We start from the raw sequence: 25,613 nt of genomic DNA, 5'->3' as shown, positions 1-25,613 counted from the left end.
AGTAGAGGAATAGGATGTGTATGTAACTAACTACCTTGTAAAGAAGGATGAAGTTTCAACACCAGATTTAAGAGCAGCAATTTGTGACAGCAGTGGGGAAGAAGCAATTAATTCAGACTAGGAATCAAAGAAGGCTTCACCAGAAGTTGGGGTTTCAGCTGGAATTTGATGGGCAAAAAGGATTCTGATTGGTGTAGAATAGGAACAGTCATTCCAGGCTCTGGAAATGGCAGTTTTATCATCAGAAGAGGTTTTTTGATCCAGTGGTAACTGTCAATACTATGCACTAGTCATTTGATAGTATACACGTCAATTAAAGGATACTTTAAAAATTTTTTATTTAAAAAATCCATTTAGCATGGAATTTAAAGGGAAAATTTCACACTATGCTTTTATTGCTAAATTGTTTATTTTTAGATTCCATTTTTACTGATATTCTAGTACCAAGATATATTAAATATGTTTTATGTATTAGTTGTTCCTCCACATCCTTGGGGGATTGGTTCCAGGACCCCCTAGGATATCAAAATCATCTGATGCTCAAGTCCCTTATTATAAAATGACATATACATGCATATAATCTATGTACATCCTCTCATAAACTTTAAATTATTTCTAGGTAGTACAATATGTATGGCATGTAAATAGTTGTAAATGTAATATAAATGCTATGTAAATAGTTTACAGCAAGTGGCAAATTTATTTTGCTTTTTGGAACTTTTTGGAATATTTTTTTTGCTGAATATTTTTGATGAGTGTTTAGTTGACTGTGTGGATATGAAACCTGTGGATATGGAGGGCTAATTGTACTAGGCCAGTGTTTTGTTTTGATGAGACTATTTATTCATCGTGGATCCATTTCTATTTTATCTCTTCATATTTGTCTCACCTATCCTGTAAGCCAGTAGTTCTTGTTCTTTTCACTATTGTGGATGTACCTGATGGGCGAATCCCACATGTGACATGGGCTTCTATGGCAATCACTTGTAGTTGAAGGCTGCCATATGGAATGTGTATCATGAATCCACATACATCTTCCTTTACAATATGTTTCAATATTTCACAACTAGAAACTCGCTTTCTCCTGAGCTTCTATTAGCGCCCCATCTTCACTTTTCTTCATAGTCCTTATACTTTGCATTTCCTTGTGTCTTAGTAATGTACAGGTCTTAGTTTCTTGAAAGCAAGATCTGTGTCTGATTCATCGTTATAACTAATATATATCTTAGCAGACAGGAGATGCTTCACATATCTGAGTGAATAAATGCTCTTAGGGACAATTCTGAATATTTTTTAAGGGTAATGCCTTATAATTGGAAATTTCAATTTAGTTATAATCTCTTTCGTAATAGTCAGGTCTTTGATCGATTTTAAGATTCTAGACTTGGGTAACTTTCTTTTTCAGTTTTATTGTTGTTGCTATGACTTTCTTTACAGTGTACTTACATAGAAATTGATCAAGTTCCTGAAACATATGCCGTTGTCCTTAGTCGCCCAGCTTGGTTATGGGGAGCAGAAATGGGAGCCAATGAGCATGGAGTTTGCATTGGGAATGAAGCTGTATGGGGAAGAGAAAAAGTTTGTGATGAAGAGGCACTACTGGGCATGGACCTTGTCAGGTTATTTTTTTGTTACATTTTTGCACTATAGAACTTGTCTAAGTTTAAAATTTTGGTGTAACTTTTAACATGTTTTATCTTCCTTTTTTTTTTTTTCATTGTTTGGACTTTGATACTTTATAGTTTGTGTTAAAAATGCTTTAGAATCAGTTCAAATGTCATTTAATTAGGAAAAGGGAGGGAGTGAGTGAGTGAGTGAAGTCGCTCAGTCGTGTTCGACTCTTTGCGACCCCATGGACTCCAGGCTCCTCCGTCCATGGGATTTTCTAGGCAAGAGTACTGGAGTGGGTTGCCATTTCCTTCTCCAGGGAACTTCCCGACCTAGGGATCGAACCCAGGTCTCCTGCATTGTAGACAGACGCTTTACTGTCTGAGCCACCAAGGAAGTCAGGAGAATTGAAAATTATGACTCATTGGAAGCACTTAACATACTTTATTAGACCATAACTAATTCTCACAGTTACCTTATGGGGTATTATTATTATCCTGATTTTACAGATGAGAAATCTGGAGGTTTAGAGTTAAATCAACTTGCAAATAAATTACCAAGTTGGAATTTGAACACTGATCTTTGTTTTCATCATCCCAAACTAATTTCAGAAGGAATATGTTAGAAGTTGGATTTCACTATATCTATTAACTTGAAGAGGTTTTTCTTTGAACATTAACACAAAATCTCATGTGCATGAAATTATTTAAGAAAAATAATGGAAATTTCTTTTAATCTGAGAGCTTTAATATTTTTATTTTAGACTTGGCCTTGAAAGAGGTGATACAGCTGAAAAAGCCCTCAATGTCATTGTTGATTTATTAGAAAAATATGGCCAGGGTGGAAATTGTTCAGAGGGCAGGATGGTATTTAGCTATCACAACAGTTTCCTGATAGCAGATAGAAATGAAGCCTGGATTCTGGAGACTGCAGGAAAGTACTGGGCAGCAGAAAAAGTAGAAGGTATGGACAGCTTTTCATGATTTAATTTGTTTTACAGTTAATAAAATACCTCCTAATTGCAGACATTTCACTTAGTTGTTTTCCAAGATTTATACTCCAGTGCAATGAAGGGGAAAACTGCAGGGGAAATGAAAAAATATGAAAGAACATACAGTGAAAGAACTCTATAAAGAGCTTTCTTGAAAAAGAGGAAAAGGTGTTATTATCTCTTTTTCATAAATATGATATTAATTTCATATAACCTGTGTACATTTTCTGTGAAGTAACTCTTGTATGCTTTATAGTAGTTTTTTACCTTTTAATGAGATAAAACCATTACTTTATTATTTTTTCATGTTTTAAACTTTGGACTGAACTCCAAAATTTCATCATGTGTGGATATGGAGGTAAAGACTAGGGAGTGTTACTGGGGATTGGTGATTGTGAGTTAGTGGTTAGAAAGAATATGTTAGTAGTAACAGTAGTAAAGTGAAACATTTAATGTAATTGAGTAAATAAAACAGTTGATTGTTTTAGAATGATTTGCCTTTTTTTTTTAAATTTCTTTGTGATCATATATACTCATTTTCCAGTGAGGAAATCCAGAGATATGAAATTATGTAGTCAGGGCAGTGAATGATAGAATTTATTGTTTTTAAATTTCATTTATTTATTGTTTTAGCCTTGGAATTTAAATATTTCCATCCTGACTCTTTGTTCAGTATTCCTTCACTTGAGTGTAGTCTTGTGCTAAGGCATATTCACATACCTTTTGTGTACTTACCCCTGGATCTCATAGTTTTACAGATACACATGTGAAAATATTAAATAGTACATGAATAACACATACGTATATATGCCATGAATATTTAAAGAAAGGAAAAGTCATTGTGGACTGGAGAAGTTTAGAAACTCTTCATGAAGGTAGCTTTGAGCTTTGTAGGATTTGGATGCTATTTTTCACAACAGGTCATTGACAGTTGTTTTGATGGACATTTTATTTTATATTTTGCATGCATGTTTATCAATACATAAAACTTAATTGGAACTATTTTTCTTATTATGATAATTAGCCTGATCATACCATTAATTACTTTTTATTTTGTCAAGTATGCTACATGCAAGAGAAAAAATGAGTGTTTTTTGTTGAAAAAGTTAGCCCCACTGAGCCATCCAAAATGAACACCTTCATTGAGTCTGATTATTCAGTTGCAGATTAACTTTGCCAACTTGTTTCTCTTCCTAATAGTAAATGAGCCCACGAACTAAATAGCTTAACTCTAGGGAATTATTTTACTAGATGGAAAATTCTTCTTCTTTGACTTTGATTCTATCATGACTTAAGTCTATTATTGTAGTGAGACCGTCCCAAATATGACTTCATTAGAGTAATTTAACTGATTTCTACTTGGCCAACTGTCATTCTAAACTGTTTTAAAATGTTATTAATTTTTATTTATCATATCTATTTCATTTATTATGATTTGTTTAGAATAGGCTTTTATTGTTTCTTCTGTTTTGTATTTTAATTGAAAATTTTGTTATAACTTAAGTGTCACGATATTTTTAGAAGCCTTCTATTTCTGTTCTAAATTACTTATGGCTATTTTTTGAACAGTAATTCATATAAAAGACTAATATCTAAAATATATAAATAACTGTCAAAATTCAACAGTAAAAAGACAATCCAACTAGAAAAATGAACAAGAAGACCCAAAGAGACATTTTGCTGAAAAGGATATACAGATATCACAAAAGCACACAAAATGATGTTTAACATCATTACCCATTAGAGAAATGCAAGCTAAAATCACAATGAGATATTATACCTCTATCAGAATGGCTGAGAAATTTTTAAATTTATTTATTTTAATTGGAAGATATTTGCGTTACAATATTGTATTGTTTTCTGCCATACATCAACATGAATCAGCCATAGGCATACATGTGTCTGGAACCTCCCTCTTGAACCTTCCTCTTACCTGCCACTCTATCCCACCCCTCTAGGTTGTCACAGAGCAGTGGTTTGAGCTCCCAGCATCATACAGCAAATTCCCACTGGCTATCTATTTTACTGGAATGGCTAAACATTTTTAAATGACTCTACCAAATGCTAGTGAGAAGGTGGGGAATGGGTCACAGCTACATTGCTAGTAAGAATGTACAGTCACTCAGGAAAACATTTTGGCAGTTAAAAAAAGGATCTTAATATGTAACTATTATTCAGTGTAACACTTACAATCTTGTGCATTTATCTCTGAGAAATAAAACTTAAATGCACACAAAAACCTGTACATGAATTTGTATGGCAGCTTTTCCCATGATAGGCAGAAACTGGAAAGAACCAAGCAGTCCTTTAACTTGGGAATATTTAAATGAACTGTAGTATGCCTATACCATGGGATACTACTCAGCAATAAAAAGGAATGAACTGTTGATACATATAATAACCTGGAATAATCTTTAGGAAATTAAACTGAGGGGGAAAAAAAGCCTAAAATTATATATTGTATGATTCCATTTATATGGTTTTTCTTGAAATGACAATTATAGAAATGAATAACAGATGGTTGCCTGGGGTTAATGAAAGGGTGGGTGTGGGAGATGAGTGGGGGTGGCTATGAAAGGGCAACATGAGTGATCATTGTGATATCATCTTGACAGTATGACTATCAATACTTTGGTTGTGATATCATACAAAGTGTTACCATTTGGGGAGACAGTATAAAGATGCATAGTTTGTTCTTTAATTCTTATAATTGCATGTGAATCCATAGTTACCTCAAAATAAAAAGTTTAATTTAGAAAACTATTTATGCATTTTAGTGTGTAATAAATAGATGTACACCGTACAACATTTAGAAGCCTATATTTACATTGAAATAGTGATTAAGGATCATAATGTACAAAGATAGATACATTACATTAAATGTGACTTTTCTTCTCCCTTCCTCTCTTCTTTCAAAATAGAGGGAGTTCGCAATATTTCTAATCAGCTTTCTATAACGACCAAAATTGATCGGGAACACCCAGACATGAGAAACTATGCCAAGCAGAGAGGTTGGTGGGATGGGAAAAAGGAATTCGATTTTGCTGCAACATACTCTTATCTTGACACAGCCAAGATGATGATTTCACCAGGCAGATACTGTGAAGGCTACAAACTTCTGAATAAGCATAAAGGTAATTCATCTTCTCCAACACCACAGTTCAAAAGCATAAATTCTTCAGCATTGTTTTACTTATAAAAATAAACATATTCACATGATTCAAAATTCAGAGGTACCCAAGTGAAGTGTCTCCCTTCTAAGGGTTATTCACTAGTCGTGTCTAACTCTTTGCAACCCCATGGACTTTAGCCCACCAGGATTCTCTGTCTGTGGAATTCTTCAGGTAAGAACACTGGAGTGGGTTGCCATTTCCTACTCCAGTCTCCCTTCTAACAGGCCCCTATTAAGTTATTTTTCCTATAGGCAGTTCCTTGTGTATTCTTTCAGAGATGTTGTATGCTTAATGAAATTATATATGGGTATTCTTGATTCTCTGTTTTACAAAATGGTTGCATTCCACACATACTTGTCTGCACATAACTTTTCACCAGTTAGCGGTAATGTATATCATTCTATTTTAATATGTACTGAACTTTTTCATTTTTTCAACAGGTACATCGTATTCTATTATTTTTGTATATTTTTATTTCCATATGGCTGTATTTTATCATTATAAAGATTGATTGTATGAATTATACTTTAGTTAACAAATTCCCTGTTACTTGGGTTGTTTTTAGTTTTTCACTACTGAAAATTATACAACATGCTTATAGCTTATTTATTTTCACATCCATGACCATTTTCCTAGAATATTTTCCTTGAAGTAGAATGTGGGGACAAAGAACGGGCATGTGTTGTGCTACTTTCATGTGGGAAAGTGAAAGTGAAGTCCCTCAGTCGTGTCCGACTCTTTGCGACCCCTGGACTGTAGCCCGAGAGGCTCCTCTGTCCAGGGGACTCTCCAGGCAAGAGCATTGGAGTGGGTTGCCATTTTCTTCTCCAGGGGATCTTCCCAACCCAGGGATTGAACCTGTGTCTCTTGCATTGCAGGCATACTGTTTACTGTCTGAGTCACAAGGGCTCTTTGTCTTGTCTATTTGCCTCCAAATAATTCCAGAAAAATTCTTTATCTGCCACGCAAAAATTATCTATCTGCCACCCAATAATTATGAAGATTATTTAGAAGATTATTGGGTGGCAGATAAATGCTAAAAGGCTCTTTGCACTAATAAAAATATGTGACTAATGTATACTCTTTCACTTGAAAGATAAAGTGGTTCTATCAATCAGTCAGAAAGCAACTTCTCAGAGATAAAATCAGTCAGTGATTGATACTTGCTTCTCAGGTATTCATTAAACAAATTAAATATACATATAGCAGAAAAACACAGCTTCCCAGGTGGCTCAGTGGTAAAAGAATCTGCCTGCCAGTGCAGGAGATGAAGGAGACCCACGTTTGATCCCTGGGTCAGAAAGATCCCCTGGGAGGAGGAAATGGCAACCCACTCCAGTATTCTTGCCTAGAAAATCCCATGGACAGGGGAGCCTAGCTGACTATAGTCCCTAGGGTCGCAAAGAGTCGGACACAATGGAGTGACTAAGCACACAAATGTGCACACACATACAGCAGAAAAAAGTTTGTGACAGAATGTTTTTAGAATGCCTTAATGTCATTATTTTCCAAGTATTTAATACCTTACTTTTAATTTCCAGAACGTCTTATTATTTGAAAATTTTCCTCTAAGTTTCTTAATGTTAGTTTGTCATTTTATAAGTAGGTTATTTGAAGTGTCTTTTTTTCCATGTGGATCGAGATGTAGAAAACACTAAACTTTGTTACTCTAAGGATTTTGATTTTATGGTGACCATTATTGTAAAAGTAGAGATGGAGTAATGGTTGCAACAGTACCTACTCCTGTTTATTTAAAAAGTGTATCAAAGGCTAGACACTGTGCTAAGTGATTACACTATTTTCTTTAAGCAACCACGGTAAGTAGGTGTTATCTTCATTTTACAAATGAGGAAACTGTGTTTGTGCTCTTCACTTATCTCCTGTATGAAACTTAAAAAAAAAAAAAGACTCGTATTTGTCCTCACGTTTTCTCAGCACCTAGTTCAGTGTCTGCACTAGTGTATATGTATGCTTAGTAAGTTTTTTTTGTTGTTAACAAAGGCTTGTAAATTGAATTGAACTATCTAACTTGCAGATAGTTTAACGATGATCATTATTGTGCCTTTTTTGTGTGTGTGTGGCAATAAACCTAAAGGGTTAGGACATAAAATTAGCAGATATTCTGAAAAAATGAAGAATATCAACACATAACTAAGCCGGACAGAAAAATGTCAAGAATTGTAAGGTTTAGGGTGATTGGATAAAAGGAATAAAAAATAGGTAGAAAAAATTATAAATCAATTAGCTACTGCAGTGTAATAATTTATTATATTTAACTACAAAATGACTGAATTATAGATTTGAAATGCATACATGATTATAGTAATAGATGTGTCTGACATGAAACTTCTTTTTCCTCCAAGTATGAAGTACAGTTCATCCAGCTTTCTGTGCTTTGCCAAAGGAATAAATGTCTTTCCAGTACTTTTATAGAAAATTGTCTACTAGAATATTATAGCTAATTTTTCCTGTGATTTTTCTAGATGGAAGAGCCTATTTGTCTTCCTACCTGATAGCTATTAACTGTGCTGCATGTATGTCCAAATTGTATCTACATTCACTCACGTATTTTAAATGACTAGTTTAAATTGCAATGAGATTGTACCCTGTGTTTTGCATTCATTTTCGTGAACCCTGCCACTGCAGTCTCAGTACTTATTCAATGCTTGCTAGTGGATTACTTATAGCTATCCTACTCAAGTGATCATGTAAATCCTTCTTTCATTTTGAGAATTGTAGGTTTTGAATACAGAAAACATTTTCATAATACCTGTCTTATCTCAGTGTTATGGTTTTGACACTGTTTTCATCAAAACTTGCTACTTATAGGAATTTATGTTTGAATCATTCTACAATCTCCCTGAGTGCAGAAGCTATGTGTCTGATAGGCGTGGATGGCTTTTGCTTTATTGTCTAGTTTTATAATTAAAGATTGTTTTCAGATATATACTTTTTTTGTTTCTCCCTGCATTTCTCTAAATTAACAGAAAGGTATTGCTCCTGTAACAAATTATCTACACATTATTTTTCTTTAATTTGAAGTCATAGCTATGTTATGGAGGAAGTGAAAATTTGCTATTAACATAAAGCAGTTGGTAGTTTGAGTGATTAAATGAGGATGGAACACTAGATTGTTTTATATGGAAATCAACTGTATTTTAATTTGAAATGTCACAGAATCACAATTTGGGTACTGACTTGATGTAAACTTATTTCTTTTAATTATTCCCATATATCATGGGAATGAGGGGAATTTCTTGCTTTTCATGCTTTATTTGTCCGTGTAAGTAATTTCATTTTTTTATTCCTTTGCTGTCATTGTAGTAGGATTTGGAAAGAGAAGAAACAAATACCTGTGGTCAACCAACTGTGTTAAGTGAAAGTTATTTTTTTCTTTAGGACTAATTTTAAAGCAGTAACTAAACATTTACATATAAGTGTCTGAAAATATTTTATGTGATGGCAGGAACTCTATGTTTTGTGTTTTTTTTTTTAAATATACTTGTTACAATATGGATCTACCATATTCATTACTGTTATTAAGAAATTGATACTGCTTGAGGGCAAAAAGAGACATATATAATAAATGAGAGGCACAAAATCTGAGTTGGTTAAAAGCACAAAGCTGAACATCTGCTTCTGGTTAACAAGGGGTAGCTAGTACTGGACTAGCCTCTTTCCAAGAATAACTATAAAAGCTGGAAGAATAAAACCACTGTTTGAAGGCCTGAAAACAGTTAGGACATGAGGGGCCTAGATCCAGGAAATTGGAAAAAGACCATCTGCACTCTGAGAAGAGTCTGACCTTCTATGTCACTATTTCTCCTCCTAGCACTTGCTGACTTTTATGCACTGTGTATGTAGGATGAGTAGTCGCTAAGACCTTACAAAGTTAAGTAGAGATTTTGGCAGTCTTACAAGGTCTTAGGGACAAAAATTGGATTTGATGAACAACCAAGAAGGGGCCTGAGAAATACCCTAGGCTTTCAGTTGAAACTTCAGAAAGGCTGTACCTTAGAAATAAGAATGGACAGAGAATAGACCAGTCTCAGCTGGATCAATAGGTAATCTACGTATATTCCATCTGTTGGCCAGAATCTTCTGTGGAGGAAAATATCATGCAGAGCCTCTACAAATTTTCATTTATAGTGTCCAACATTTAATTAAAAAGTTATCAAATATGCCAAGAAATGGACCAAATGACTGAAAATCAAGAGAAAGACAGTAGAAACTGACCCACTGGTTATCTGCAATTAGTTTTATTGGATACAGACTTTTAAATTAATATGTTTTATATGTTTAAAAAAACTAGATGAGAAGATGGAGAATTTCATCAGAGAACTGAAATCTAGAAAAGAGAACCAAGTGGAAATAAAAGAACTGTTGTTGTTCAGTTGCTAAGTCGCATCTGACTGTGACCTCATGGACTGCAGCACGCTGGGTTTCCCTGTTTTCCACTATCTCCTGGAGTTTGCTCAAATTCATGTCCATGAGTTGGTGATGCTATCTAACCATCTCATCCTCTGCCCCCCCCTTCTCCTTTTACCTTCAGTCTTTCCCAGCATCAGGATCTTTTCCAGTGAGAGGTGCATCAGGTGGCCAGAGTATTGGAGCTTCAGCTTCAGCATCAGTCCCTTTCAATGAATATTCAGGGTTGATTTCCTTTAGGATTGACTGGTTTCATCTCCTTGCTGTCCAAGGGACTGTCAAGTGTCTTCTCCAGCACCAAATTCAAAGGCACCAATTCTTCAGCACTCAGCCTTCTTTATGGTTCAACTCTCATATCCATACATGACTACTGCAAAAACCATAGCTTTGACTAGATGAACCTTTGTTGGCAAGGTGATGTCTTGGCTTTTTAATATGCTGTCTAGGTTTCTTGTGGCTTTCCTTCCAAGGAGTGTCTTAATTTCTTGGCTGCAGTCACCATCTGCAGTGATTTTGGAGCCCAAGAAAATAAAGTCTGTCACTGCTTCCATTTTTTCCTCCTTCAATTTGCCATGAAGTGATGGGACTGGATGTCTTGATCTTAGTTTTTAGAACTGTAAATTTATAATTACTGAGAATTCAGTATAATAACTTATGAGACATAGCAGAAGAAAAAATTAGTGAATTGGAATATCAGTAGAAAATTTCTGCTTGAAACAGAGATAAGGCTTTGGAAAATACAGGCAGGAGTGGGAAAGCCATATAGGACCCATTGAAAAGGTCTAACATGTATGTAGGTGGAGTCCCAATAGGAAAGGTGAGAGAGAATACGGATGGGCAAAAAGCAAGATTTGAAGAGATACTGGCCAAGAATTTTCCCAAATTAATAAAAGTCGGCAAGTCACAGTTTAATGAAGCTCTACAAATCCCAAGGATAAATAAAAGGACACCACACCTGGGCCTATTGTAATAAGATTGTTGAAGAGGGAAATAAACAGAAAATCCGAAAAGCAGTCAGAGAGAAAATATATATTACCTTCAAAGCATCAAATATAAGACTGGCAGAAAACCTTTGCCTTCAACAGAAGGGAAAGAATCTAGAAGACTGTAAAATGACACCTTTAAAGTGATAGAGAAAAATAATTGTTACCAATTTAGAATTCCATATCCAGTGAAAATATACTACAGAAATGAAGTTGGACTAAAATTTGAGAGAATTCATCACTAACCCAATTGGCTGGAATCAAGATTGCCAGGAGAAATATCCACAACCTCAGATATGCAGATGATAGCACTCTAATGGCAGAAAGCAAAGAGAAACTATAGAGCTTCTTGATGAAGGTGAAAGAAGAGAAGCGTGAAAAAGCTGACTTAAAACTCAACATTCAAAAAACTAAGATCATGGCATCCAGTCTCATCACTTAATGGCAAATAGATGGGGAAGAGTGGAAACAGTGACAGATTTTCTTTTCTTGAGCTCCTAAATCGTTGCAGACGGAGACTGTAACCATGAAATGAAAAGACATTTGCTCTTTGGAAGAAAAGCTATGACAAACCTAGACAGTGTGTTAAAAAGCAAAGGCATCACTTTGCTGACAAAGGTCCATATAATCAAAGCTATGGTTTTTTTCAGTAATCATGTATGGATGTTAGAGTTGGACCATAAAGAAGGCTGAGTGCTGAAGAACTGATGTCTTCTAATTGTGATGCTGATGAAGACTCTTGAGAGTCCCCTAGACAGAAAGGAGATGAAACCAGTCAGTCCTAAAGGAAATCAGTCCTGAATATTCATTGGAAGGACTGATGCTGAGGCTGAAGCTCCAATGTTTTGGCCATCTGATGTGAAGAGCTGACTCATTGGAAAAGACCCTGATGCTGGGAAATATTGAGGGCAGAGGGGAAAGGGACTACAGAGGATGAGATGATTAAATGGACTCAACTCAATGGACATGAGTCTGAGCAAACTCCAGGAGATAGTGAAGGACAGGGAAGCCTGGTGTGCTGCAGTCTATGGGGTTGCAAAGAGTTGGACACAAGTTAGCAACTGAATAACAATGAAACAACAAATCAGTTGGTACTAAAAGAAATACTGAGTTACTCTTCAGGAAAAATGATATTAGAAGCAAGGTGGGTGAGAGTGAATAAAGAGTAAAAGAAACAGTAAATGTGTGGGTAAAACTAAATAAATATTGTCTGAAAGAGGAGAGTGAAAAATTTGGCTTAAAGCTCAACATTCAGAAAACTAAGATCATGGCATCCAGTTCCATCACTTCATGGCAAAATAGATGGGGAAACAGTGGCTGACTTTATTTTTCTGGGCTCCAAAATCACTGCAGATGGTGATTGCAGCCATGAAATTAAAAGACGCTTGCTCCTTGGAAGGAAAGTTATGACCAACCTAGACAGCATATTAAAAAGCAGGGACATTACTTTGCCAACAAAAGTCTGTCTAGTCAAGGCTGTGGTTTTTCCAGTAGTCATGTATGGATGTGAGAGTTGGACTATAAAGAAAGCTGAGTGCCAAAGAATTGATGCTTTTGAACTGTGGTGTTGGAGAAGACTCTTGAGAGTCCCTTGGACTGCAAGGAGATCCAACCAGTCAGTCCTAAAGGAGATCATTCCTGGGTGTTCATTGGAGGGACTGATGTTGAAGCTGAAACTCCAATACTTTGGCCACCTGATGCAGAGAGCTGACTCATTTGGAAAGACCCTGATGCTGGGCAAGATTGAAGGCAGGAGGAGAAGGGGATGACAGAGGATGAGATGGCTGGATGGCATCACCAACACAATGTACATGGGTTTGGGTGGACTCCGGGAGTTGGTGATGGACAGGGAGGCCTGGCGTGCTGTGGTTCATGGGGTCACAAAGAGTCGGACATGACTGAGTGACTGAACTGAACTGAACTGATAATAATTTTATGACCAATGACCATAGCTGCTGTGTTCAAGTTCTGTTGTGTGTTGACTTTGTATAGTACTAAAGCTACGCTTCCTGAAGGCTGCTCCTGGTCAATGACTGAAAGCATCAGGGAGACTAAGGTAGCCCCATGCCTGGGGTCATTGAACTCTTCTGATGTCTGACTTTGGGTCAAGGACTTCCTGAGAGCCTTGCAAACTTTCCTTAGATGGCATGTTAGTCTAGGTCACTTTCACTCAGTCTTTCTTCCTTCCCTATTAAACCCAGGTTCAGACTTCAGTTGCAGTCTGGATTACTTGTCATTTTCTCTCATAGGCATTTTCCCTCATAAAATCTTTATACATTTACACACTGCTATATTTAAAATGGATAATCAATGAGGACCTACTGTATTGAATAAGGAACTCTGTGCAGTTATGTGGCATCCTGAATAGGAGGGGAGTTTGGAGGAGAATGAATACATGTATATGTATGGCTGAGTTCTTTTGCTGTCTGTTTGAAACTATCACAACATTATTAATCGGCTGTCAGTTCAGTCAGTTCAGTCAGTTCAGTCACTCAGTCGTGTCTGACTCTTTGCAACTGCAGCATGCCAGGCTTCCCTGTCCATCACCAACTCCCGGAGCTTGCTCAAACTCATGTCCATAGAGTTGGTGATGCCATCCAACCATCTCATTTTCTGTCATCCCCTTCTCCTTCTGCCTTCAATCTTTTCCACCATCAGGGTCTTTCCCAGTCAGTTCTTCTCATCAGGTAGCATCAGTCCTTCCAATGAATATTCAGGACTGATATCCTTTAGGATTGACTGGTTTGATCTTCTTGTTGTTCAAGGGACTCTCAAGAGTCTTCAACAATACAGTTCAAAAGCATCAATTCTTTGGTGCTCAGCTTTTTTTATAGTCCAACTCTCACATCCATACATGACTGCTGGAAAAACCATAGCTTTGACTAGACGGACCTTTGTCAGCAAAGTAATGTCTCTGCTTTTTAATATGCTATCTAGGTTTGTCATAGCTTTTCTTCCAAGGAGCAAGCATCTTTTAATTTCATGGCTGCAGTCACCATCTGCAGTGATTTTGGAGCCCCCCAAAATAAAGTCTAGCACTGTTTCCATTGTTTCCCCATCTATTTGCCATGAAGTGATGGGACTGGATGCCATTATCTTTGTTTTTTGAATGTTGAGTTTTAAGCCAGCTTTTTCACTCTCCTCTTTCACTTTCATCAAGAGACTCTTTAGTTCCTCTTTGCTTTCTGCCATAAGGGTGGTGTCATCTGCGTATCTGAGGTTATTGATATTTCTCGTGGCAATCTTGATTCCAGCTTGTGCTTCATCCAGCCCGACATTTCACATGATGTACTCTGCATATAAGTTAAATAAGCAGCTATAGTCCAATATGAAATAAAGTTTAAAAAAAGCCTTTGTATATTTGAAAAAATTTAAATCATCAAGCCAAGTTTGTTGAAGCCAGACTGAAATTCGGTTCTCTCTCTCAAAAGCTTTGTACATAGAATTGGCATCTGCTTTTCCAAGACCCAGATGAATACAGTAGAATTAAATATATGAGAAATAGGACAAAAGATAGGAGGCAGTAATTGGAGTAAAAGTGTTACAAGGTCCTTGTATTAACTAAGTGGTGAAGAACTAATTTAAGACAGACTGTAATATATAAAGTCAAGAGAAAATAAGAAGAAATGTACAAATAAGCTAACATGGTAGAAATAGAATAATAAATACTTGAAAAAATTAAAGAAGGCAAGAAAGGATAAAAGGGGAAAAAGAATAGCTGGCATAAATAGAAAGCTAGTAATAAAATGTCCCATGCAGAATTGTTCTTATATGGTTTTTATCTTTGATGTCATGCTTTTAGAAAGGTCATTTCCACTGTACCAGAAATGGTTATCTACATCTTATAGTTTTATTTTTAAAATTTATAATTCTTCTGGAATTATTCTAAAATAATGTATGAATTAGGATTGTAGCTTCTTTTTTTAAAAAATCACTTCTCAAATGATTACCCAATGATCTTAGCACCACTTGTTTTAAAAATTTTTTGATGGAGTATAGTTATAGTGTGTTAGTTTCAGTCGTACAGCAAAGTGAATCAGTTATATGTATGTATGTGTGTATATACACACGTACTTTTTTTTAAGATTCTTTCCCCATATTGGCCATTATACAGTATTGAGTAGAGTTTTCTGTCAGTACCACTTTTTAAATGAATTATATTTTGTCTACTGATTTGAAGTGCTAACCAATCTTATCAAATATTAAATTCCTAAATAAACCCGTGTAAATTAGATTACTGTATTTATCCATAGCCTAGGACAATGCCTGACATTTAATAGGTGTTCAATAAATTTGTTGAATGAATGAGAACTAAAGAGAGAAAGTCCCATTTTTGTCTTTAGAGAATTTGTAATCTAATTGCAGAGGTAGGAACAACACAGACAAAAGATCAGGAATTTATAGTCTAATGGCAGAGACAGACAAAAGGTAGGACCAGTGCAGATGAAAGATAGGAAAATGTTATTTCACTTAAGTTTGGTAGAAGTTTTAATTTGAAGGAGTTTTAATGTGATTCAGGGAGAATAGAGAATCATAAATTTTGGAGACAAGAATCATTATCATGTGAGAAGAAGATATTTTGGCTACTCTTGGAGGACTGCATTGTGGAGGGGTAAGGTTATCCATCCTGTCATGAGAGATCCTAAGCCACATAAACATGTGTAAAATGGAGCAGAGCTGTCTGAAGGCATGCTGGGCTTTTTAAATTTTTTGGCAGAAATGCCTTCCAAATACAGGATTCTGAGGCTCTCTGTAACCATGGACATGTTGTGTTTGGTAAAAAGATAAAATATATATTTTTTCTGTTTTTCTCAAAAAATTCTTAATATACCAAACTTTACCTATGAAAGCAGAAAACAGAATATTTATATTATATTTATCATGCACAATGGACATTTAGATTTTTGAAGTAGTCTGACAAAACTGTGTACATACAAGTTCCACTAGCCAATAATGTCTTTCGCCTCCTTGACTCCCAATCAGGTTTTCATAAAAGAGTATTGATGTCAGACATAGAAATTATTACAGGACAAAATAATTTGTTATTTTCTAAAGAACATCTTTTGTAATATTGGAAACTAAACACAATATTCTCTTAATATTTGGTTCCTAGAATGGATAGACTCAGATGATAATTATTGACGTTGTTAGCTAATTGCTAACTACATACCCCTTAAAAAATTTTGGAAGGGCAATGAGATTGAGTGTATTTTGTATTATTGATTTCTTCTTCTTAAGAGATAACAGATTTATCCTGTTATAATGTTTTGAGATTTTGTTTATTTTATATTAAAAAAAATATCTTCCTTGTGACAGCCCAGTGAGTCTAACAGTTATGATACAAGATTTGCTTATAGTCAGTCTTACTTAATACCTAAACCAGTATCTCATGTTATACATTATCAGTAGAGAAAGCAGTTCATAATTGCAGGATACCAGTTTGCAAATGCATATGTATTTGATGGTCTTAAAATTTATTTCCTTAGGAAACATAACTTTTGAAACAATGGTGGAAATTCTCCGAGATAAACCAAGTGGCATTAATATGGAGGGAGAATTCCTGACCACTGCAAGCATGGTTTCTATTTTACCTCAAGATTCCAAACTTCCTTGCATTCACTTCTTTACAGGGACTCCTGATCCTGAGAGGTAAAGTCACAAATACTATAAACCAGGCAGGGACTGGGGTAGAATCATTAGTCTGGTCATGATTTTGTCAGGCTAAATTTTTGTTGCGCCAATATGACAAAAATTTTCTACTGAATGTTTTATTCAGGTTTTAGTCTGCCATTGCATATTTGTTATATAACTGTTCTCATTCTTATGGGATGAAAATATTTATTGTTTCTGGTACACAGTTATTCCTATCCCCTCTTTCCCCAAATATATTTAAAATTGTCAAGAAAAGAAAGTAGATAGGTTTTTTTATGCAGATTTCCATATTAAATATTAGATGATCAGTAAAATGGTTTAATAATCTAGAAAATACATGTAAAACTTAAAATATCAATAGTTTAAGCTTTATCAAGGAGGATTATACAGGCTATCTTGATTTAAATTGTTGGTATCTCTCATAAAACATAATGCACATTACATTTAGAAATGATCTTATGTTTGCTCTTATCTTTCATCTTACTAAAGATATCATCAAGCAAATGGAAGGAAACTTGTGAACCCTTTATTAATACTTCTGTTTATTTTCATCCCATATCCTAATCCTCAATATTTTGCACTGAGGATTGTTCTTACCCTCCAACTGTGGAGTTTGCATAAAAAATGAACCATAATTTAACTTGACACTGTTTATATGCCAGGCCCTTTGTTAGGTTCATGGGAATTCAAGGCTAAATAAAGCATGTCCCTTGCCCCAAAAGAAGATCCTAGTATACCAAGGAAGATAGGCACAGGCAAAACTAGTATGACAGGAACAATCAGTATGTTATAAATGAGTAGAAACTGGAGGGAATCATAGAAGATTTAGAATAATGCTGAATATTTTTATATCACACATACCAACTTAATACGTTTTCTTCTAGATCTGTTTTTAAGCCTTTCATATTTGTGCCGAATATTTCACAACTGTTGAACACCAGTTCACCTACATTTGAACTTGAAGATTCAGTTGGAAAGAAGCTACAATTTAACAGTAAGCCTGACAGAAGACATCCACTCTACCAAAAACATCAACAGGCCTTGGAAATACTAGATAATAAGACGGTATGATTAGATTATCTTTTCTGTTTATCATGAAGAATAACTTAAAGTATGATTCAATTCATATTTTGAGCTTTGGAATGTCAGCCTTCTTTTCTTTATATAAAAATAGGTCTAAAAATAGTTTGGATGGCTGGACTATAATAGAGCTGTATTATTTCTGTATGTGTGCTCAGTCGCTCAGTCATGACCAAGTCTTTTTGACCTCGTGGACAGTAGCCCACCAGGCTCCTCTCTCCATGGAATTTTCCAGGCAAGGATACTGGAGAGGGTTGCCATTTCCCCCTCCATGGGATCTTTCGAACCAAGGATCGAACTCACGTCTCCTGTGTCTCCTGCACTGGCAGGTCAATTCTCTACCACGGAGCCACCTGGGAAGCCCTTATATTATTTTTGACCTTTGGTTAAAAATAATGGTTAAGTATGTAGTTTGAATTTTTTACAGCAATTTATTATATTAAGCATAATAACAATCTGTTCAGTTCAGTCGCTCAGTCGTGTCCGACTCTTTGCGACCCCATCAATCGCAGCACACCAGGCCTCCCTGTCCATCACCAGCTCCCGGAGTTCACCCAGACTCACGTCCATCGAGTCAGTGATGCCATCCAGCCATCTCATCCTCTGTCGTCCCCTTCTCCTCCTGCCCCCAGTCCCTCCCAGCATCAGAGTCTTTTCCAATGAGTCAACTCTTCGCATGAGGTGGCCAAAGTACTGGAGTTTCAGCTTTAGCATCATTCCTTCCAAAGAAATCCCAGGGCTGATCTCCTTCAGAATGGACTGCTTGGATCTCCTTGCAGTCCAATGGACTCTCAAAAGAGTCTTCTCCAACACTACAGTTCAAAAGCATCAGTTCTTCGGCGCTCAGCCTTCTTCACTGTCCAACTCTCACATCCATACGTGACCACAGGAAAAACCATAGCCTTGACTAGATGAACCTTTGTTGGCAAAGTAATGTCTCAGCTTTTGAATATGCTATCTAGGTTGGTCATAACTTTCCTTCCTTTTAATTTCATGGCTGCAGTCACCATCTGCAGTGATTTTGGAGCCCAAAAAAATAAAGTCTGACACTGTTTCTACTCTTTCCCCATCTATTTCCCATGAAGTGGTGGGACCAGATGCCATGATCTTCATTTTCTGAATGTTGAGCTTTAAGCCAACTTTTTCACTCTCCACTTTCACTTTCATCAAGAGGCTTTTTGAGTTCCTCTTCACTTTCTGCCATAAGGGTGGTGTCATCTGCATATCTGAGGTTATTGATATTTCTCCCGGCAATCTTGATTCCAGCTTGTGTTTCTTCCAGTCCAGAGTTTCTCATGATGTACTCTGCATATAAGTTAAATAAGCAGGGTGACAATATACAGCCTTGACATACTCCTTTTCCTATTTGGAACCAGTCTGTTGTTCCATGTCCAATTCTAACTGTTGCTTCCTGACCTGCATACAGATTTCTCAAGAGGCAGGTCAGGTGGTCTGGTATTCCCATCTCTTTCAGAATTTTCCACAGTTTATTGTGATCCACACAGTCAAAGGCTTTGGCATAGTCAATAAAGCAGAAATAGATGTTTTTCTGGAACTCTCTTGCTTTTTCCATGATCCAGCGGATGTTGGTAATAATAGCTAAGATTTATTGAACACTTATACACCAAACACCATGCTACTGTTACATGGGGTATTTCATTTAATCTTCACAACCACTTTATCAGGTGAAAAGAAAGTGAAGTCGCTTAGTCATGTCCAACTCTTTGGGACCCCATGAATTGTAGCCTACCAGGCTCCTCGGTCCCTGGGATTTTCCAGGCAAGAATACTGGAGTGGGTTGCCATTTCCTTCTCCAGGGGATCTTTCCGACCCAGGGATCAAACCCAGGTCTCCCACATTGTAGGCAGACACTTTACCATCTGAGCTACCAGGGAAGCCCGATATTAATACCCCCATTGTTGTTGCTGTTGTTGTTGAGTTGCCATGTCTTGTCCGACCCTTCGCGACCCCATGGACTGCAGCACACCAGGCTTCCTGTCCCTCACCAACACCTGCAGTTTGCCCAAGTTTATGTCTGTTGCATCAGTGATGCCATCCAACCATCTCATCCTCTGTCACCCTCTTCTTCTGCCTTCAGTCTTTCCCAGCATCAGGGTCTTTTCCCATCAGTTGGCTGTTTGCATCAGGTGGCCAAAGTATTGGAACTTCAGCTTCAGCATTAGTCCTTCCAATGAGTATTCAAGGTTGATTTCCTTTAAGATTGACTGGTTTAATTTCTTGTTGTCCAAGGGATTCTCAAAAGTCTTCTACAAGACCACAGTTCGATAGCATCAGTTCTTCAGCACTCTGCCTTCTTTATGGTCCAGCTCTCACAGCCACACGTGACTACGGGAAAGACCATAGCCTTGACTATACAGACCTTTGTTGACAAAGTATTGTCTTTGCTTTTTAATACACTGTCTAGGTTGTCATAGCTTTCCTGCCAAGAAGCAATCGTCTTCTAGTTTCCTGGCTGCACTCACCATCCGCAGTGATTTTAAAGCCCAGGAAGAGGCAATCTCTCCCTGCTTCCCTTTTTCTCCATCTATGAAGTGATGGGGCCAGATACCATGATCATAGTTTCTTTAATATTTAGTTTTAAGTCAGCATTTTCACTCTTCTCCTTCACCCTTATTCTCTTCACTTTCTGCCATTAGTGTGGTATCATCTACATATCTGAGGTTGTTGGTATTTCTCCTGGCAATCTTGATTCCACTTGTAACTCATCCAGAATGGCATTTCTCATGATGTGCTCTTCGTGTAAGTTAAATAAACAGGGTGACAATGAACAGTCTTGTACTCCTTTCTCAATCCTGAACCAGTTAGTTGTTCCATACAAGGTTCTAATTGTTGCTTCTTGACTGGCATACAGGTTTCTCAGTAGACAGGTACGATGGTCTGGTATTCTATCTCTAAGAGTTTTCCACAATTTGTTATGATCCACACAGTCAAAGGCTTTAACATAGTCAATGAAACAGAGGTAGATGTTTTTCTGGAATTCCCTTGCTTTCTCTATAATCCAGCAAATGTTGGCAATTTGATCTCTGATTCCTCTGCCTTTTCTAAACCCAGCTTGCACATCTGGAAGCTCTTGGTTCACATAATGCTGAAGCCTAACATGCAGGAGTTTGAACATAACCTTAGTAGCATAGGAGATGGTGGTTTGAACATTCTTTAGTACTGCCCTTCCTTGGGACTTGGATGAGGATTGACCTTTTCCAGTCCTGTGGCCATGGCTGGGTATTCCAAATTTGCTGACATATTGAGTGAGAGTTGGACTATAAAGAAAGCTGAGCACCAAAGAATTGATGCTTTTGAACTGTGGTGTTAGAGAAGACTCTTGAGAGTCCCTTGGACAGCAAAGAGATCCAACCAGTCCATTCTGAAGGAGATCAGTCCTGAATATTCCTTGGAAAGACTGATGCTGAAGCTGAAACTCCAATACTTTGGCCACCCGATGTGAAGAGCTGACTCATTTGCAAAGACCCTGATGCTGAGAAAGATTGAAGGCAGGAGGAGAAGGGGACGACAGAGGATGAGATGGTTGGATGGCATCACCAAGTCAATGGACATGAGTTTGAGTAAACTCTGGGAGCTGGTTTTGGACAGCGAGGCCTGGCGTGCTGCAGTCCATGGGGTCACAAAGAGTTGGACATAACAGAGCAACTGAACTGACTGACTGATTAAGTGTAGCATTTTGATAGCATTATTTTTTAGGATTTTAAATAGCTCTGCTGGAATTCCATCACCTCCACTAGCTTTATTGACAGCAGTGCTTCCTAAGGCCCACTTAACTTCACACTCCAGAATGTCTGGCTCTGGGTGAGTGACCACACCATCGTGGTTATCCGGGTCATTAAGATCTTTTTTTGTACAGTTCTTCTGTGTATTCCTTCCATCTCTTCTTGGTCTCTTCTGCTTCTATTAGGTCTTTACTGTTTCTGTCCTTTATTGTGCCCATCTTTGGATGAAATGTTCCTTTGATATTCCAGTTTTCTTGAAGAGATAGCTAGTCTTTCCCCTTCTGTTGTTTTCCTCTGTCTCTTTGCACTGTTCATTCAAGAAGGCCTTCTTGTCTCTCCTTGCTCTTCTCGGGTATTCTGCATTCAGTTGGCTGTATCTTTCCCTTTCTCCCTTTCCTTTCACTTCTCTTCTTAACTCGGCTATTTGTAAAACCTCCTCAGACAACCATTTTGCCTTCTTGCTTTTCTTTTTTTTTGGGATGGTTTTGTTTACTGTTTCCTGTACAATATTATGGACTCTGTCCATAGTTCTTCAGGCACTTTATTTACTAGATTTAATCCCTTGAATCTATTTTTCATCTCCACTGTATATTCATAGGGGATTTAAGTCATACATGGCTGGCCTAGTGGTTTTCCCCACTTTCTTTAGTTTAAGCCTGAATTTTGCCAAGAGAAGCTGAAGATCTCAGCCACAATCAGCTCCAGGTCTTGTTTTTGCTGACTGTATACAGCTTCTCCATCTTCGGCTACAAAGAATGTAGTCAGTCTGATTTTGGTATTGACATTTGGTGATGTCCATGTGTAAAGTTGTTATCTTAGGTTGTTGAAAAAGGGTATTTGCTATGACCAGTGTATACTCTTGGCAGAATTCTGTTAGGCTTTGCCTTTGTTTTGTACACCAAGGCCAAACTTGTCTGTTACTCCAGGTATCTCTTGACTTCCCACGTTTGAATTCCAATCCCGTATGATGAATAGGACATCTTTTTTTGGTGTTAGTTCTAGGAGGTCTTCTAGGTCTTTATAGAACTGATCAACTTCAGCTTCTTCAGCATCAGTGGCTGGGACATAGACTTGAATTATGTTGAATAGTTTGCCTTGGAAACGAACAGAGATCTTTCTGCTTTTTTCAAGGTTGCAGCTAAGTACTGCATTTCAGACTCTTGTTGATTATGAGGGCTACTCCATTTCTTCTATGGGATTCTTGCCCCAGCAGTAGATATAATGGTCATGTGAATTAAGTTCACTCATTTCTGTCCATTTTTGTTCACTGATTCATAATAAATCTGAAACTTGGAGAGTTTAAGTAGCTTGCTTAGTGTATCTCACACCAAAAATTATAAGACTACTGGAGGGGAGTTAACTTGGTCTCTCAAATAATGTTCTTGATCATGTACCCTCAGATTAATTTTAACTGAAAGTGACTTGACACTCCATAGACTTAAAATAATTATAATGAGTTGAGTTTTTTACAAAATGATAAATGCTTATATAACACTTTTAAACATAAGTATTATAAAAGATTAAATATATCACACAAAATATCATCTCCAAAAATAAGTAGATACTTTGAGGGGGAGATAGATAGATGGGGAGACAATTCTATAATATCCATATGTCTTCAGCCTTCCTGCCCTCTTCCTTCTCTGCTCCAGAGATTAAAAAAATAGATTAGAAGGAAATGGAAGGGTTACCTAAAGGCTTCTCATAAAACTATCAACTGATTCCTTGCAATGAAGGAAAAAATTGGTCATCTTATATCTTTTCTCACTTGCTTTTACTAGCTTCTGATTTTTATTGTCTATAATTACTTTTACTTTGTCAAGGTATATATATATTTACATTCTTTCTACATTAAATGCATTAAATGCATTTTCCTCCTAGGTAATTATTTTTTTTTTTCCTTTTTCTGTAGTATGTTTATATAGTGGTCATGCTTTTCTGTCTGCTCTCCCCTCCCCCCAACTTATGCTTAAAGCAGAGAGCTTTGTCCAGATCCTCTATTTGTTATATGTTCTTGACACTACCCTGGAGGAGGACATGGCAACCCACTCCAGTATTCTTGCCTGGAGAATCTCTTGGACAGAGAAGCCTGGCAGGCTACCATCCATAGGGTTACAAAGAGTCGTACATGATTGAAGCGACTTAGCATGCACGCACACTTGACACTACTTCTGCTTTTTCTGAGACCAATTTGTTTGACCTCTGACCTACAGTGTAAACACTTTCTTTGTAGCCAAGTGGTATGGAGTGAGAGGCAAGTGTTTTGTTCCAGGAGCCTATTAAGTGCACTGACTCAGGCCCAGTTCCCTGGGTCAGAAGTGTCATTCCCTCCATGGGCTTGGCTCATCCTGACTGAGCACAGCGCTGTGAAAAATGATGAACCCTCTGGTTCTTCTTGCCTTTGCTTAAGTTTCTCAGTGATATGTTTCATGAACGTCTGTTCTGGAGGGATTATCCTTCACTCCTCCCTGAGCAGCCTCTGCACTGTTCTAATTTCTCATGATAGTTCTCAAGAGTTGTCAGCGCCCTTTTCCCCTTAAATACTGCTTGTGGGAGTGAGGTTTTTTTCTTTTTCTGTTTTGGGAGTGAGTTTTGTAGAATTACTACTAAATGCCCATTAAACTAAATAAAATTGCTTTTTGACATTTCTGCAAGTAACATTGAAATAAAATTTAAAAGAAGTTACTATTTTAGAGTTTACTTCAGTTCAGTTCAGTTCAGTTCAGTCGCTCAGTCATGTCCGACTCTTTGCAACCCCATGAATCGCAGCACGCCAGGCCTCCTTGTCTGTCCATCACCAACTCCCGGAGTTCACCCAAACTCATGTGCATCGAGTCAGTGATGCAACTCATCATCTGTCGTTCCCTTCTCCTCCTGCCCCCAATCCCTCCTAGCATCAGGGTCTTTTCCAATGAGTCAACTCTTCGCATGAGGTGGCCAAAGTATTGGAGTTTCAGCCTCAGCATAAGTCCTTCCAGTGAACACCCAGGACTGATCTCCTTTAGAATGGACTGGTTGGATCTCCTTGCAGTCCAAGGGACTCTTGAGAGTCTTCTCCAGCACCACAGTTCAAAAGCATCAATTCTTTGGCACTCAGCTTTCTTCACAGTCCAACTCTCACATCCATACATGACCACAGGAAAAACCATAGCCTTGACTAGATGAACCTTTGTTGGCAAATTAATATCTCTGTTTTTGGATATGCTATCTAGGTTGGTCATAACTTTCCTTCCAAGGAGTAAGCGTCTTTTAATTTCATGGCTGAAATCACCATCTGCAGTGATTTTGGAGCCCAAAAAATAAAGTCTGATACTGTTTCCACTGTTTCCCCATCTATTTCCCATGAAGTGATGGGACTAGATGCCATGATCTTAGTTTTATGAATGTTGAGCTTTAAGCCAACGTTTTCACTCTCTTTCACTTTCATCAAGAGACTTTTTAGTTCCTCTTTACTTTCTGCCATAAGGGTGGTGTCATCTGCATGTCTGAGGTTATTGATATTTCTCCCTGCAATCTTGATTCCAGCTTGTGCTTCTTCCAGCCCAGCATTTCTCATGATGTACTTTGCATATAAGTTAAATAAGCAGGGTGACAATATACAGCCTTGAAGTATTCCTTTTCCTATTTGGAACCAGTCTGTTGTTCCATGTCCAGTTCTAACTGTTGCTTCCGGACCTGCTTATAGGTTTCTCAAGAGGCAGGTCAGGTGGTCTGGTATTCCCATCTCTTTCAGAATTTCCCACAGTTTATTATGATCCACACAGTCAAAGGCTTTGGCATAGTCAATAAAGCAGAAATAGATGTTTTTCTGGAACTCTTTGCTTTTTTGATGATCCAGTGGATGTTGGTAATTTGACCTCTGATTCCTCTGCCTTTTCTAAAACCAGCTGGTATTAAATATTGATTGACAACAAAGTAGTGGAAATACAGTAGAATTTGAGGGAAGAATTGTCAA

At 37.2% G+C, this 25,613-nt stretch overlaps 1 protein-coding gene across 2 annotated transcripts in view; it reads left to right on the top strand.

Moving 5' to 3' along the window:
- The window catches only part of SCRN3 (secernin 3), a 36,862-nt gene that overhangs the window by 4,490 nt on the left and 6,759 nt on the right, over positions 1–25,613 (top strand). For both annotated transcript variants that reach the window (XM_059893080.1, NM_001075547.1), the window contains 5 exon segments: positions 1,438–1,619; positions 2,372–2,571; positions 5,521–5,733; positions 16,670–16,832; positions 17,720–17,900. In XM_059893080.1, the coding sequence (XP_059749063.1) occupies positions 1,438–1,619; positions 2,372–2,571; positions 5,521–5,733; positions 16,670–16,832; positions 17,720–17,900 (939 nt within the window).

This window comes from Bos taurus, chromosome 2 (genome assembly GCF_002263795.3).
Source record: "Bos taurus isolate L1 Dominette 01449 registration number 42190680 breed Hereford chromosome 2, ARS-UCD2.0, whole genome shotgun sequence".
Lineage (NCBI taxonomy): Eukaryota > Metazoa > Chordata > Mammalia > Artiodactyla > Bovidae > Bos > Bos taurus.
The sequence above is the reverse complement of the archived record's forward strand: the minus strand, read 5'-3'. Positions and strand labels throughout refer to the sequence as shown.